The sequence below is a fragment of the Atta colombica genome, unplaced genomic scaffold (assembly GCF_001594045.1).
Source record: "Atta colombica isolate Treedump-2 unplaced genomic scaffold, Acol1.0 scaffold216, whole genome shotgun sequence".
NCBI classification, from domain to species: domain Eukaryota; kingdom Metazoa; phylum Arthropoda; class Insecta; order Hymenoptera; family Formicidae; genus Atta; species Atta colombica.
Window position 1 is genome coordinate 585,208 of NW_017259312.1, and position 17,633 is coordinate 602,840.

The following is a 17,633-nucleotide window of genomic DNA, read 5'->3' on the forward strand; positions in this document are numbered from 1 at the left end:
ATTATATTAAATTTTAGTCTTGATTTGATGTTGTAGCGAAATGAATAAAAACAGCGAAATTATTTTTAATTTTTTTAACGACATTCACGAATCGGGACGTTCGTTGATACGCTGAAGTCGAAAAATGAAAAGGAGGAAGCACAGATGACGTTCAATCGCTGCCTCGATGTGTGCCGAACGTTACATGGCATTAGGAAGGTGAACCCTTGAATTAGGGCAGTTGGCAAATATCCAGATTAAGGGGCCACCACGTGAATTTCGTTGAAAGTCGTTATTTCATGCAGTTCGTGCTACGGAGTTTGAATTTATTTACAAAAAATATAATTTCTATATTTGATTCCCAATAGCGATCATGCGACCAATTCCATAATTATATTTCACTTGGTTTACTTTAATATTAGCATTTATCATTCACGTAGATATTTTTATCAGAAAATCAAAACCACAAACAAAATTAATATAATAGATATTCATGGTACGTGTTATGGAATTATTTGGAATGGATTAATTAAATTGAAATTATTTTATCTCGGTAGTCTAAAGGCTTAGGACGCTCGCACGAAATGCAAGAGATCCGGGTTCGACTTCCGGCTGATATAAGTAGAGTTAGCGTTTAATAGAGTTTTCAAAGACTGAAAAATCATTTCGGCGCGCATTTTTGGGGATTACATACGTAGTATATAAATTTACGCAAGAATCGTACAAGCATTTTTTAAGATCCAGTTAGACCGTGTAAGGCTTCGATTTCTATAATTTGTGAAATTATTTTGTTTTCTCTAGAGAACATAATAGAAATCTAGGGAATAATTCTAATCGAAATCCATCCGAATAATTAAGTACATAATAAGTGCTTGAAAAGCCAACTAAATATTACAGATTACGGGAAGAACGGTCTTTTTATTAACGATGCTTCATATGTGATCTCCGTTCAATTATTTTAAAATTTTTGACAAATTATATATATAATCCGCTTTTACGATTTATATTCGAAGCTCACATATTTCAGGTAATTCCCAGTTCTATATTATTGTTAATTTCAGCGGAAGATAAGACTTAAACCTGTGACGCCAATACAAGAAATATCTCATTTACTTGATTGCCTCCCTCTCTTCTCCCCCTCACTAAAAATCTCAGTCTGAACATAACAACGAAAAAGGAAACAATTTTTGATTAAAATTAAGGAAAAATCCTTCATGTATATAACTTCTTGCAGAATTTCATCAATTGATTTATCAAATTTATTCCAACGTATATCGAGTTGCGAAGGTAAAATGCTTCCTGGTCATATGCGCGAGATATCAGGCCGGCAAATTAGGTTTAAATATTTTTGCAAGACTTTATGCGTTTCGAGTTGCAGGTGCACTCAGTCTCACGCGCGACATAATTACACCGGCAATTTGGATATGTTGCAGTTCAGTCTGCTCAAGTTCTCAATTCTTTCATTATATACTTGTCTCGCTATACAAATAATGCATAAGTATATTTCATTCAATTATTTATTCTTTATTTATTAGATTTATTGCATATAATTTGTACATATCTACAAATCTACACAAATAAGAAAATAAATTGGTACGTAAACGCTTCCTGATTCCGCTGCAACAATGCTGTAATTAATCCTAGAGAAACTCGTGGAGAAATTTTCCGCCATCACATTCATCCATCACAATCATCCATTATGACGCATTACTTGGGTAAACGCAAAGTGATCTTTCGCGTTCACCTCTCAGCCCTCGGCGTCCGTCGCATCATTCGCGAATAATCCGCACGTCTCGACGACGTGCGAAACCAGCCAGACGCACTCTACGCACATCCTCATCTTCGCACATACGCATGTACGCTGACTGGCTCGCGTGCGTAAGAAACGTAACACTCTTAAAAAGAAGGGTATGACGTCACGCACGAGGTGGTGGCACCCGGCGCGTGCCGCCAGTTTCATAGATGGGGTACGAATTATCGTGGCGTTCAAGGTAGAGGGGTTAGGAGGGAAACGATCGCGAGCTACCAACACAGTGAACGTGGGGCACGGGAAAGCTGGCAGAGGGAGGGAGGGGGGGGGGTGCAGGCAGGGGGCAGGCGCCCCGAGGTGTCCGCTAGCGAGCGGCTAAACGAGGGAGCAAGCGAGCAGACAGGCAGGCAAGAAGTCCACACGACTCACGAGTGGTTAGGGTGTCGTATACAGGGGCTACGCTACGCTACGTGCGCGGTGGTGGGGGTGGGCGCGTGCAGCCGGCCTGCAGCTGCCTTCTCGCGTCGCCCCCTTTTCCCCCCTGACGCGACGGCCCGCTGCCGCGCGCTCCCTCCCGTACGTATATACGTCTATATGCTCTCGGCTCCCCTCGCGCCCCTCCAGCCCGCCGAATCGCGCCACCGGCGCAGCCGCTACCCATTACCCCTCTGATTCGGTCTCGGGCACAACCCCTCCCGCTTGCTGGGCCGGGGGGGAACTGGCAGGACGGACCACAATTATAAGTAGGGGTGCACCCGGCCTTGCTACCTCCAGTCGAGGGCTGTACTCCGTGACGAGCACGCGCGCGCGCGCGACCACTCGTCGCTCACCCCGGTACACACACGCATATACTCACGTGTGTGAGAGAAAACACACATATATATATATATATATATATTATCGCGTGGGAGTAGACGGTAGTAGTTACCGCTGCTGAGAAGAGGACAGATGTACAAATCTCTCTTTCTCTCGCGGAGAGGGAAGCAGCGCGCACGAGAGATCGCCATCTGTCGTTGAGTCCGCGCCGATACAGTTGCCTCTGCGGTTATCGGTGGTTGTTGAGAGTGCCGCGATGTGGCGTTAGTGCAGCCGGTCAGTAGCGCGTATATACGGTGAAGGAACAAAAAAAAAGGAGGTGAACGTACATCTTTTTGGTGAGCAGAGAGGGAGAGAGGGATAGAAGAGAGACAGGAGTGAAACGTTCAGGGAGTGGAGAGACGATTCACTGTGGTGACCAGCGAAGTGACTTTGCGTTTGCATGAATGCATCCCTCCTGAACTTTGATACTTTTCGCATTAAGCATCTCGCTAGTCGCGACAATTAGTACCAAGTTCGACCCCGAAGCGGGGTTTCTCGTCGCCGGCACCCTCGTCGTCGTCGTCGGCGAAAAGTCTCCGTTCCAGGTTTCTCATTCCACCCCGTCCGTCCGGCCCTTTTCGCCCCCTTCTCTTATCCCTATCCGGGTGGTACGGAGGAGAAGGAGGGCCCCTTCCGCCGCGCGACGGGCACATTGACTTTCTCGTTCATCTTCAACTCGTCTCACACATACACACACACACACACACACACACACACACCACACACACCACACACATACACATACATATATATATATATAATATACACATACAAGTGTGCGGATATCCTTGGCTCCACCAGTCCACCTCTACCAACCTCTATCACGACCACGGTGACTGCCCCACCATCAGACCCTCTTGTCTCCCCTCTCCATTTCTCCCCCGTCGGCCCTACTTCGGCGCCCTTCTCCGTTACCGGAGGGAGTATTCCTCGCGGCACGACTACGGCCGATCAGTGCGTGACTCGTCGTTGTTGCGACGATTGGTGAGGACGAGAGCGTAGTTTGTCGTTCCGTCAGTGCTCCCCAAAGTTGGCTTTGGGAAGTATGATCGCGACGGGTTGATTGTGACTCGTATATGAAAAAGAAAGAAGCGAGAAAAGATTCACGACGATCATCGGTGAGAAAAAGAAAGAAAGATTATCCTTGGCTTCGTTACACCACCTAGATACGCGGACGCGAAGATCGTCGTTCCCACCCGGCGAGCCTCTCAGCCTCTCTCAGCGTCTGTCGTCCCACGGATATACTGGAATAAAGTGTGTCAACGGCAAGTGTGTAAAAAAGTGAAAACCTCCGCGTGCGATATTAAAATCTCGTTCGTACGTATAAATACCGGTCGAAATAAATGGTATAATTCATCCGCGTACAGAGTGCACAGTGGTAAACGAGTTGAATTTAGCCGCGGTTTCGCACGGCGCGAGTACCACTCGGCGTTCGCGCGCTCCTTCGTTGTTTCGTTCGTTCGTTCGTTCGTTCGTTCGCCCAGCGACGGCTCGCATTCATCAAGAGCTCACCCCGGTACACGCGGTTCGTGGCTATGCAGCAGCCCCGCGGTATCGCGGCGAGACGCAGGTAACGCCGACGGCACCGACGCGACGACACCGAGCGGAACGCGCGTGGATTGCCGCTCTCACATCCGCGCTTCCGCCGTCACCCGGGAAGCGCCAGCGGCGTGTAAACACCGAGGGATACGCGACGTGTCAACATGTGGACCACGATGCTCGTGTGGACGGCCGCCGTCGTTCTCCTGCCGACGCCTCGAGCGGTAAGTCCCTGTTATAAGTCCTACGATTATTACACCTCTTCCTTCCTCTTCCTTCCTCTCGACCTCGCCGTCGGCGAGCATTTAAACTCGCCAATGTTCAACCATTTCCTAAGAGGTCCGTTCTTCGTTATCTTTCCTCTTTTTTTTTTCTCATGTTGGAGAGAAAAAGAGAAAATATGAACTATGCAACAAGTTCAGCTAGAATGGATCTTAATTTTGCGTTAAATTATACTAGAACTCTCTCGCTCTTGCTAAATATCACAAACATATACCTATCTCACTTTCCAAAAGTGTACGCTGGTTCAGGAATAGAAAACAGACTTCTTTAGTTTGATTCTTCGTTTTTGTCACCGTAAGATTGGAAGGAAATCCGAAAGTAGCGCTAATGAGAAATCATATATCTGACGGACATTAACGTTACCACTATTGCCGGGTGCCAAGGTTGCCGTAAAACACGAAAGATGTACACGCATACACCACACACACATACATACACACACATACTACAGTCAACATCTGATTCCCAGAAATGACAAGAATACGCGCGTTCCTCGAAATTACATCGTTGTACACAAATGAAGGGATTATCTGGTTTAGGTGTTATTCAATTAAAAACAATAGTATTATATTAAAAACAATATATATATTTTTTATTCACTTAACGGAAAGAAAGCTGATCGACGACTAGTTTGATGAATGTATTAAACTCCAAAAATAGTCGTAATACATCATCACATGTTGTTGTAATTACTAGATATCAGAGAGGAGTTTTTCAACTTGTGTGTCGAATTACCGACCTTGGGCCATCGTGATTCGATGAATGAGTTTGGTTCGGCGATATTCGGCACCCGAACTAAACGTTTCGTATGCAGGTATATATTTTATACTCTACAGCTTTAGGTCGTATAGTAAAAGAAGAGAAAAAGAGAGAGAGAGGTTGACATTGTTATTAATATACGCGGGAAAAGGAAAGACATCGCAAGATGCGAAAGATTGGAATAGACTGAATGTAATCGGCTCGCCTTTCATAATGATTCATAATACTGTACGTTCGAGGCTCGCGTATTTGCGAGCGTAATTGTGATTCTAAGCGACGCAACGCGATTAAAATTGTCGGATGAATCTCTACGTAATCCTGTATCTAGCATTGAAAAAGATACGAAGAAAGCTTTTGTGATCCTTGATTTCAAATTTATATTCTGTTAACATTAATCCGCTAATTCTATTCGACGAACGGTGAATGACGACTTGCTTTCTGGAACTTTATTCTCGAAAAAAATCGCATACGAAATACTACACTAAAAAAAAATGTTCTAATTAATCAACAAAAGGATCCAACAAGAAATCATAATCAGAAAGTCTGTTTAATTTCACAGAAATGCCATTCTTGTTAGATTTTTTTGTTGGCTGAATTAAAATATTTTTCTCTCAGTATATAAAAAAATCTATAATATACGTAATGTATACTGTATTTTCGTACACGATATTTTTCAAAAATATAGCTCTTAATTATAAATTCAGATTGTTACAAATTGAACCAATTCGGATCAATTCGAACGCGACATACGCAAGACGAATAAATCAGTTTGGTATCGTGAGAAACGCTTTTCTCACGACTCCGACTTTTTTACGCGTGAAAATAAAACGTTAAATTTCTTGGTTTATTTAGTTACAAATTATCGCAGTCGTGCGTCTCTCGTACTTGTCAAGCTTCTATTGCGTTTGACAGTCGCGGAATTGAGAACTGACTTTCTTTTTTTCTTGCTTTCTTTCTTCAGTACTTCGCAATTCAAGTTTTTTTTATGTTACGTAGCCTCTCTTAAACGAGCGATTCCGAATGCGACGAGCGATGCATTTCGCGTATTATACGGCCCGTTTCTTCTCTCAGTTTCTTCTCTCTGCACGGATTCCGAGGGAATTCTTCCTGGGAGAGATGTCTCCTCGACTTCCCCTTTCCCCCTTCGCCTTTCCCCCATTCTTCGTATGTTCTTTCTGTCTGCTACGATCCTTCGCGTTCGTGAGCTCAACTACCTTCATGCTTATCTCTTAGCGTCGCCTACAACTAACAAAATTGACTTTCCTCTTAAAATTGTCGATTTTTCTAGCATTGAATTTAATCAACAGCATATACGTATTTTACTGACTAATAACTATGTCGTATTTATACTTGGCAGTAAATTATTTTCTATCCTTTTCCCTTTTTTATTTATTAATATTAATATTGTTCTACTCTGCGTTGACAGATTTATTAATTTTATCATCCTGTAATTATTTATTTATATTGCACGCAATTCTCTCAATGTTCTTTTTCAGAATCTCTTTTTTACAATTTTCTTTCACCATTCGAAAAGTTTTCTCGTACTATCTGACGAAGTCCCTAATGGCGTGGTGCACCCAACTCTAAATCTGGATGCACTCTTTTAGAAGTGTCTAGCCCCACTTCTCTCTCTTCTTCTTCCTTTATATTTGTTCCTTTTCTCTCGCCGATGTTGCGACTAGCGATGATCTCAAACCGCTTTAGACTCGTCTCTCGATCGTTTTACCTATTTTCGATCTTTCGCGGAAGATCTTTGCAAAAATCCAGTTGATCATTGACGAGTCCTTTGTTGTCCGGTGCGATGGCGAGGTGTGCCATCGGGTTGTTGCGATTGTTGCTTCCTCAAGGAGACGCGTCTCAAAGACGTCTGAAGGGTGGCCCGGACGGCGAAAATCGTTTTGTGTGTGACGAAACGCATCGTCGGTGCCGCGTGTATCCGTAAATACGCGTGGCGGCCATTCTCCGTTCCCAGAATAACTTTCCAGCGCGCCAAAAATGAGATTCCTCATCGTGAGGGCAGCGCCGAGGTGCGTGAAGTATGTATGAGTGCGTTATATGTAGGTATAGTGTGTGTGTGTGTGTGTGTGTGTGTGTGTGTGAGAGAGAGAGAGAGAGAGATGCGTACACTTACCGCTTATTTGTTTTTAATCATTTACTTTCGCGAGATGCAGACTAACGGGACAGATCCCGACGAGTACATGCAATTGCATCGAGTATAGTCCCGCTTTAAACGCAATGCGCGATAGTGATTGGCAACAAAGGATCGTTCTTATCGCTAAGGACGCTTGTCTGACATCGAACACGACGTTTATGTTTAAGTAAATAAAGCTGGGGATCAGGTAGCCGCATTTGCGTTGAACGCGAGATAAATCGTACTTATATCAATGTAAATGCATTATTCATTCTTTTATTCATTTATTTTTTTTTTTAAATACTAATACGGCGAGAGTTGTTAGGTTTTTTCGCAGTCCGCGAATGAACATTTTATTTTTATCTCACGAGGTCGTGTAGAGTTACTTATTTTCTGAACTTGTGATGTGACAGGATCTTTGTCGATCATATATGTACAATATCAAATGTACATGAAAAATATACATACGAAAAAATTTTTGTATTCGACGACACTATCCATATGTCTGGATGTACCTGGCGCTCACTGATTGTGTCGCTTAATATTCCATTTCCCGATGACAAATGACGTTGTTGCTAATGACGTGCGTAATCGATGCATGCGAAATACGCGAGCGCGAGACTGTGGGAGTTCGATAAAGGAAATCTAATGCCGCGAGCTCGTCGTTCGGATCTCGCTAAAGAACTTACCGTTCGCTCTCGGCTATACAATATCTCGTGGGAAGCTTCGTTCAGAAGCGCATTCGTGTGCGCGCTCGTGTATACATAACACACACACACACACACACACACACACACACACACACACACACACACACACACACACACACACACACACCGATCATCATCGTCTACGGACACAGCGTTCTTGGCGTCGCGACGACCAGGATAGAAAAATATGTATCTGACGTTGGCACTGTTTGCTCGACATATCACGACGATATTGACGTGTCGAAGAAATCGTTAAACCTTGGCTGCGTTTTTTTTCCTTCAACAATTATTTCTTTATTACGTGTATATTTTTATATTGGATAATGACGATGCAAATATAAAGGCTGTATCTCGAGTTGGATCGGTAAGGCAAAGTCGCGACTTAACAACGTGATAAGTGCGCTAGTAGTTAATCACCGGCAATAATTTTATGTCGCCGAAAAACCTGCTAATCGACTCGCTATTTTTCGTTTTGCACTTCGAGCCGAGTCTCTACTCGGTAATTTCGTTAAGCAGCGCTTCGCGAGCCAACTAGAGCGTTGATGCATTTACGAGCTTGGTCGGCCAGCCTCTTTTTGCAGACGGTTTGCATGCACATGTTTCAAAAAGGAATATCCGTTGGCTTTAATAATAGCGCTCTGGTAATTCGTTAAGTAGCAAAGAAAAATTTTCATTTTGAACTTTCTTCTTTACTCAGCAAAAAAAATGAGATCTGTAAAATAAATACAAATTAAAATAAATACAAAAAAGACACATTTTTGAAATATAATACAAATTTCAAGATTATAAATATTATAATAATAGTCATTTCGAACGCTTGAAAATTTATTGATCGTAAGTTTCTAGACAGAGCGAGGGAGACGACTAAATAAAACTAAGCTCAACTTTATTTGATGCGGACAAAAACCAAATTCGTCGAATCTGCGGTAAATCGTGGCGTATTTTCGTAATTCGATTATAATGGTGAAGCGTGGCGATGAACGGTATGTCTTGAGATACATCTCTTGCAACGAACGAGAGAGGGAGAGGAGGAGAGAGAGAGAGAGAGAGAGAGAGAGAGAGAGAGAGAGAGTGTGTGTAGTTTTTGTTATATCGAAACTCGGCTTCTCTCCTCCTGGGAGACGTGCGTGACACGCGTTCGCAAAAACGTGAACGCACACGTGCTCCTGCGGCGTTTCACATCATGGGGCACAAGACATCTCCCGTCTCGTGGATGAAGAGAAAGAGAGAGCTTCATTTGATACCATCTTCTTTTTTCGTGTGTCTTATGATTCGTCGCCAACTGTGGACCGTTATTAAAAATTTTACGCTTACAAGCGTTACAGCTATTAAAACGACTGTCAGAGTACTCAGTCATATTCGATGACCCCCCCTGAAGAACAATATTTTTGTTTTCCAATATTCGCGATTTATATATATATATATTATAATCAAAAATTTGTAGGCTATATATTTTAATGTTTGCAAATTTTTTATTTTTCATTATTCACATATTTTGTGTAAATCATTATAATAATTCTTCAATGTATAATTATGAACTTTTATCACTCATAAATAAAAAAATAAATTTTTGTTTAAAATTGACGTTTGGTCATTTCACAATTTCAAACATTTTTAATATCAATTTAAAATCAATTTCGGTCTTCAATATTCATGATTTTAATTTATCATTAGCTTTGAAAAATTTCATGTATCGACAAGCTGAAATAACGAACACTGATTTGCCTGTGTGTGTTGAAGAAGTAAAACGCATGTGTTTTACAGGTGAATGCCTCCGGGGTGTTTGAGCTGAGGCTAAAGTCCTTCGTGAACGAGTTCGGCAAGGACAATCTGGGTAAATGCTGTTCCGGCAGCGCATCCAAGACAGGCGAGTGCTCGGGGGTCTGTAAGACGAGGTTTCGGGTATGCCTGAAGCAGTACCAGGTGAAGATCGACACGACGTCACCGTGCACGTATGGCGACGTTGTAACGCCCATTCTCGGCGAGAACAGAATTAATCTCAGCACGAACGTCGCTTTACCGAGCTTCACCAACCCCATCAGGTTCCCGTTCGAGTTCACATGGCCGGTAAGTCCTTCACGTTCTAAATTCTAGATTCTAGATTTTATGATAATTATTTACATTCCATAGCGTGTTTATTATTGTGACATTTGTTTTAGAATTCAAATGCTTAGTAAATAAAGCTTTCGTTATAATCGAAATTTCGGTATATTAATTTATAGGGCTCGGGAAAATAACTGATACCTATTTGAAATAAGTTCCAGAAATTTATTTTAAATATAAAATCGTAAGAGTCGATAAAGAGTGATACAACTTATTCGAAATAAAAAATATAAAATAAGTTCCAAAAATTTATTTAAAATATCGAATAAGAAATAGATCAGAAGAAGTTGTTTAAAATAATAAATACTAAATAACTTTCTAATTTCTCTTTTATTTAAAATATATATTTTAAATAAATTTATTTGAAATACACGATCGAGCCTTGTTAATTTAAAATGATGTTTAATGCTTGCAAAATTAAGAGGATAACAAAAAATTATTTCGATAACCTAACAAATGTTTTATTCAGATGTCTATTAAACTTTCTATGGCTGATATATATAAGTTGTGGCAAAAACAACTTGCATATCTAACATTGAGCATCCTATACGTATTGGATAAGTCCACTCAATATCATTATCGAATTATTAAACTCTCATGAGAGACGATGCACGTTGATGCACGATGACTTACGAGAGTCGTGCATGCACTGGAGATTTTTTGCCAGAGCCTTCGATTAGCATAAACGTTTCGATGTGGGAAGTAAGAAATGTTGACGACCGTATGATGATAGATAACAAGTACAGTATGTCCTATATAATGTCGCATCGGCGGCCATGTATAACTTATAAAACGTACAATTACAAAAAGAATAAAAACTACAAATATCGCTTACGCAACATCATACACCACATTTTTCTGCAAATGTCCACACTCGCTAAATATCTCTGATGCGTTATACAATTAAAGGACAACTTCAGAGATTTCTTTCGATCATTAGTAATGCAAACTAAACCTTTTAGCAAGTATAAATAATTTCGTAATGATTTATTATATAAAACAGACATGCATCATTTCGTAATCGATGCGCACGTTTCTAATCTAATAAATGGAAAAATTTTTAAGCGAATACCGAAAAACTGTGAAGATGTGAAAACAACGCAGTTGCAAACTCGAGTGCGTGGAAAAGAACAATGTTTTTATCCATCCGTTTAACATCACAGATACTAATCGAACAAGAGAGCGCGCGCGAATTATCTAACTCATTTCCAGTAAACACCGGAAGAAGACGAAGATAAGAAACATGCGGAATTCACGTGCGAGGATCGCGAAGAGATTATATTCGCGAGAAATCTTGAGTTAACGCGTGGACAAACTCGAAGTCACCGCCCTTTGTAATACGTCGCGATGCTATCTCGCATAAAACGAAAAACACAATTATTCAGTCTTCCTGCTCTCGCATAATCGACCAATTTGTACGGAAATTATTTGCAATAAATTTCGCATGCGAGACTGAAAACCTGTTTATTTTGTAAACTTCTGAAGGTCATGTCATATATGTTGAGATAACAATATTAGAGATACAATATACCGTTACGAAATGATTAATCACATTTTGTCTTGAAAGTTTGGTCATCTTTAATTAAAAATGATAAAAAAAACATCGTAGATGACGGTATGAATTTTAAAATAAACGAGTGGATTTAAAATACGTTTGCGTGCAGTGTTTACAACTCGAATCGGCTGTTCATCATAGCGATGTAAATAATTTTGATGGGCGCGCGATGTGTATGGGAAGTGCGTGCGTCATGTAGTTGAGGGAGACGCGTTGCACGCGTCGCCGGTCGCGTTGCATTTGCAACAGGTCGGCGGTATAGAGACGGTTGTTCTCGTTCTCGACGACTTTGATTTCTGCCTCGCTTGACGCGCGCAATTAACGAAAAGGGGGAAAACTGCTGGTGCTTTTTCTCCACCCATTCTTTAATTCTTTCGCGTGCGCGCAACACGCCTCGGCAGTCGGCCGCTGTGAACGTGCAGGATCGCCGCACTCTCTCGCATCTGCTTTTTCCCTTCCTACTTTCGCGCGCACATTGCAACGAGATCGCTGTGGCGTACGGACAGGTTGATTGTGTTGAAGGAATGAGAGAGAAAGAAAGAAAAACACAGTGAGCGCGTGTATATAGGGGTTGCGTTTGCGTGGCACGTACGACGCGTGCTGCCGACGTCGCTTGCACGCGTGCATGCGCACGCAGCCGTCGCGTCGCGTCGCGTCGCGTCGGTGCAACTAAAATGAAAAAGAGCGAGATAGATAGCGAGGGCACGAGATAGATAGATAGACGGATGAAAAGGGGGGAGGCAAAAAGAGTTGGCAGATGCCGCGAGAGAAATGGAGAAAAAGAGAGAACAAGGAGAGAGTAGCACTTGTCTTTCCCTCCTACTGTTGTTGATGCTGCTTGCTGCTGCAGACGATGTTTTGACTGTCATAGGCGTCGAAATTTAAAAGCAAAGAGTACGAATAAAAGTGCATAGATAATTGATAAAAATTGAATTAAATGACAAATTAACATTTCGATGTCAAAGTATAAAGATATTTGTAATACATCTTACATTTTATATATCCAGAAAAAAAGTATAAAGAAATCAATGTTATCGATAAGCGAGGAAGGACATTTGTTACATAATTTTATTCGTTATATGACGAAATTATATAAAGATTTTCAAGATATGTGTGATGTAATGAGATACGATTCATATTTATGAAATATTTATTTAATTCACAAGGCTTCAAAACAATCTTACTATTGTGTAAGTTTATACTTGTAATTTATAAATAGTACGTATTTTTAATTTATTCCATAAATTTTCTTCACGTTTCCATAAACAGGTTGATGTGTATTTAGGTCACTGACGCGTTACACGCTAATGTACAGCATCTTTGGACGCACGTCAATCCTCTCGTATCGGTGCTCGCGCGTTTCTGACTATAATTCTGAGACTATGAGACCGCCGTTCTTGCAGGGCCGCCGCGCCGACAGCAGATGGCCGGGGCCTTTTGCGCCTCTGCATACTTCCCACGTACTCGTGTCTTCGCTCTTTCTCTCTCTTGCTCTCTTCTCTCGCTCTCCGTAGCTTTCTCGTGAGCAGAGTTAAATTTACTAACCCATATGGCGCCCCTCATGCCTCTAACGAGTCCTCTCTCTCTTTCTCTCTCTCTCTCTTACATCGACTGTTTTTCTTGATCTCCATCTTTTCCTCTTATTCGCACTCTTTGCTTTTTTTAATTTTATGTGTTTATTTTTTATTTTAATTTTTACTATTTTTCTCTTTATTTCCAAAAGATAATACCGCGACAAATTTACATTTTTTTAAAACACATTAACTTTCCTTCCAGAATACATTTACAATAAAACATCGTGAATCTGCCGGTAGTGTGTAATGTCTATTTGGCAGGACTTGAGCCGAAGGCGAAATGAATACACTTTCTCTTTCTCTTTTCCGTCTGATATACCCGGATGGTATAGGCACGTGCGTTCTTCGACATTTACCACCACCGGTTGAACCCGCAGCCCGATAGGATTATCGCGCGATGCACTGATGTCGAAAGTCGAAATTATCCCGACAGCAGTTGCCGATGCTCTACTCGGCATCTTCTTTGATGTAGCAGCATCAAACGAAGTCGACAGTCTCAGATTCTCGGAAGACACGGTTACAGTTCCGCGGAGAACTTTCGGCGGGTCCTGACCGATTTCTGCCCATCCGCGCCGCTCGTGTCGGATATCGCAGACTCCGCTTGGCGTGTCGGCGAAATAGCTCGAATCCGACGTAAGCCGCAATCGCTATTTGGAGTGCTTGATTTATTTTTGTAGCTTCAAACACGCGAGAGCCGAGTTTCAACTATATTTTAAATCCCGTACCGCAAGATCAGCTTTGCATAAAGAGAATTGAAGAGTGAAGGAGTACGATGAGAGATATTATAATATATTCAACTTTAAATCGCGCGAGCTATCAGCGAGTAATGATTTGATGATGCATACATAACATAAATATGTACGCATATTCTTACATATTAACGACTTGCTCCTTGTTTTACTTTTTAATTTAATGATAAATGATAAATAAGAGTTGCATAAATAGTTTGTTACGTGTCGCGTTTCTCGCCATACGATATAATGAAGGACGGTGGAAAAGTGAATTAACTCGTTGTTGCCGCGACTGATTACGGTCGAGTTTGCAATTAGTAAATTGACTCGTGATTCTGTTGAGTTGTACGCGCGAGCATTGGACGAACGAGAGTCGATAAAATAGCCACTATAAATAACAGTTACGTGCAATGTGCGTAAATCACTTCCGTGCGGTATGTGATCGAGATGCGCGAATTAACGGCCTTTCCATCACTACAACCAACAGGTTCATTAGCAGTACGAATTGATGAAACTGAGAATGAGCTTTGCAATTTATTAAAAATAAACATTTCACTGACCTAAAATTATCCTTTATAATTCCTTTTATTAACAAATTTAATATATTACACAGAAATTAAAAAAAAAAGAAAACTCGTTAAATTCGAATCGACATTCTTGTCAAAGAAGCAATTTTTGTCATTACTACAACAAACAGCAATTTATTAGCAATACGAATAGACGAAACTGACAATGAGCTTTGAGAGATTTATAATTTACAAAAATAAATTTCACCGGTCTAAAATTGTCCTTCATACATTCTTTTTATGAATAAATTTAATATATTATATTGAAATGAAAAAAAAAACCTCGTTGAATGCGAATCGGCATTCTCGTCAAAGAAGCAATTTGTTTTTTTTTTAAACACTTATACTGTAAATTATTTCTCGATGGACGCCTTAAGGAACGCCTATGATATGTCATTCGGCGGCATGTGTCGTCTGGATACGTAATCGTAACCTTCGCAGACGCTGCAATCTCTTATGCGTACGTGCGTGCATGCGTGCGTGCGTGCCGCGGTCTCTTATGCGCGCGCCTTAATTGGCTTTACGTTCGTGTACACGAGCCGTCTTATTAAAACAGCACGAGGCGACTAGCGACAGTGCGGCTACTGTGCTCGATCGTTGCGCACGCTTCTCTCGCGAGCGAGCGCACCGGCGGCGTGCGTTATGCGATTTTCCGCGCGCATTCGCGCTAATAGCACGCACGCACGCACCCGCTCATTTGCCCGCTCCATTCTTTTCCCGCTTTCATTATGTCGCCTGGGAATTCCGCCGTCGCGTCGTGCTGTTCTATTTTTAGCCAATCACTGTAACTTCCTTCCGCGATAAATATCACGCATTATATCATAGATATTGGAGAAATATTGAAGTACGCTTGGCTGCCGACATTGGTCTCGTATCGCTGGAATTAATTAAGAGAATAGTCAAAGGAAATCGCGTTTAGCAAATCTTTGCATAACGCACGCATGATGCACGAGGCGTAAGAAAGTCAATTAAAATCTTTTATTTTATGGAAGAAAATGAAGGACTTTGATTGGTTTATTTTTTATGCATTGTGGCGTTATGCAAGATTCTATGTTTCTGCCCTTAATCAAAATTCGATTTAAATATCTGCCAAGTATCGATTTTTACAAGGAAGAAGAGTAACGGACAGATCTATCGGTCCGCTGGAGATTAGCTTATAATACGTAATGTAATTTACATAAATTATTTCGTAATACACAATATTGTCGAAATTATAACGGGGGATATTGTAGAGTCATAAGCATTCTTAAATGCGTTTTCGTGGAACGCGATTGCGAGACCGAGACTCGAGAAGGAACAGGGAGAGGCAGAGGACGAGGAGGCCGCGAAAGTGATGGGAATCGCGCTGCGAGAGGAAGGGAGAGGAAAGGTGGGGCCCGAAACCAAGGCGGCTAGCAAGCGAACGAACCGTGGGTCCCACGGCCGAAAAGGCTGCGTGATTCGCGTCCCAGACGAAGACACGAGCGGCGAAAGGTCGAATGAACAAACGAAACGAATGGCTACGTGTACAGGGGGTGGCGGCTAGATGATTCGGCATATCGCGATATGCGATTATACTTATGTTTAGCACGAATTACGTGGACGCGATGGAAAAAAAGGATACGACGGCGACGCTCGGTTCCCGAAATTCCGCTGATGCGTATTTTTAGTTCCGTCGCGCGTGCGAGCTTGCGAGACTCGCACGCGATCGACCTCTTTCCCTACGGCGGTTAATTTCTATGTCTGCGTGTGGTTCCTTCCTTCCTTTCTTCCTCCTTCTCTCTTCCTTTTCACGTGCGTGTTACGAATTGCGGAACTTAGGACCTATTACGCGTCGATAGAGTTTTATTTCGATTCGAAGCCTTCTCTCGAAACGAACACGTTATAGCGAAAGTCGGATCCGTTCTGTTTATATATATATTTTTCACGTGTATTTGTTCATGTAGACTCTTTGACAATGTTTATTTAAATAAAACTTTATCTAGTAGTCATTTTAAACTATGTGACTTTTTGTATTTTCAAATAATATATTTAACCAATATAAATTAATATCAAAAAAGGATTTGTAACAGTAAAACGAATTTCCCATGAATTGCGATAGAAGCAATACGTTGTTGTAACGGTACCACTCGGCGAGTTCCCTTTCGCTGCAATCGAGTCCAGGTTTGAATTTACTCTGCAAGAATGTAAAAGCATTGAGTATAACGGCTGGTGCGTCGCTTTCCCGATGAACTTCCGGTCTCATCTCGCAGATTCTTGTTACGACGTCGCTCGGAGGCGTCGTTTACGCAGAAGCGCTTCTTAATTCATTTCCTTTCCCAAACACCCAAGGGACATGTTTTCTGCCGCTCTACAATTTTTACGTTAGTTGATAGAAATTTAATTATTTCAGAAATTAATGAATCAGTTCGCACGATGAAAGATTCTTCTGTCGCGCGAGATCTTTGTTTAAATTGCGAGGAGTCTATTAAAATTCAATTAAAACTCCTGTTACAGAAACGTTGCTGCTTAAGCGACGTCTACAATGAGATTTTAAAACTTGAGTTTTAAGCTTCAAGCCATAAGAAATTGAAATTGACTAATCATAATCGATTGTTCTCCTCACATTCGACTGTGATTGATCAATTTCTTACAACTTAAAGCTTAAGTTTTACGCCTTAAAATCTCATTGTAGACGCTTTACACTGTTCTTTCGGCAATCTTTGCTTTTTCCTCTATAACATCATTAAAGTGAAAATATGGCATGAAAGAGTATGTATCTGCCCTTACCTTTTCTTCTGGTTCTTCGGCACGTGGTCATCGGGCAGGTACGCATCAGCTGATGCACGTGCGTGGGTGAACCTTATTGACTGACTGACTGACTAACTGCTCGTCCCTTGGGCGATCTATTGTCGCTCGACACGAACGATTTTATGGCTGTTATTATCGATTCCATCATGCGTTGCAAGTTTCGTTTTGTCCCGGTTAATTCTTAAAATACATTTTTATATTACGTAATAATTATAACGATCGCTATTACAATTCGAAAGAAGGCGTTGCGCCACATTTTTTTCTTTCTTTATTAAAAGAAGAATCTTGGTGTTTTTTTTTTTTTTTTTTTTTTTTTTTTTTTTTTTT

At 41.4% G+C, this 17,633-nt stretch overlaps 1 protein-coding gene across 1 annotated transcript in view; it reads left to right on the plus strand.

Moving 5' to 3' along the window:
• The first annotated feature begins 3,482 nt into the window (after nt 1–3,482).
• LOC108687804 (neurogenic locus protein delta) overlaps nt 3,483–17,633 on the plus strand; it is a 42,201-nt gene continuing 28,050 nt past the window's right edge. Inside the window, exons 1-2 of the mRNA XM_018193770.1 lie at nt 3,483–4,350; nt 9,773–10,075. Coding sequence (XP_018049259.1) covers nt 4,291–4,350; nt 9,773–10,075 — 363 coding nt within the window. The 5' untranslated portion in view covers nt 3,483–4,290. The remainder of the gene's footprint in view (nt 4,351–9,772; nt 10,076–17,633) is intronic.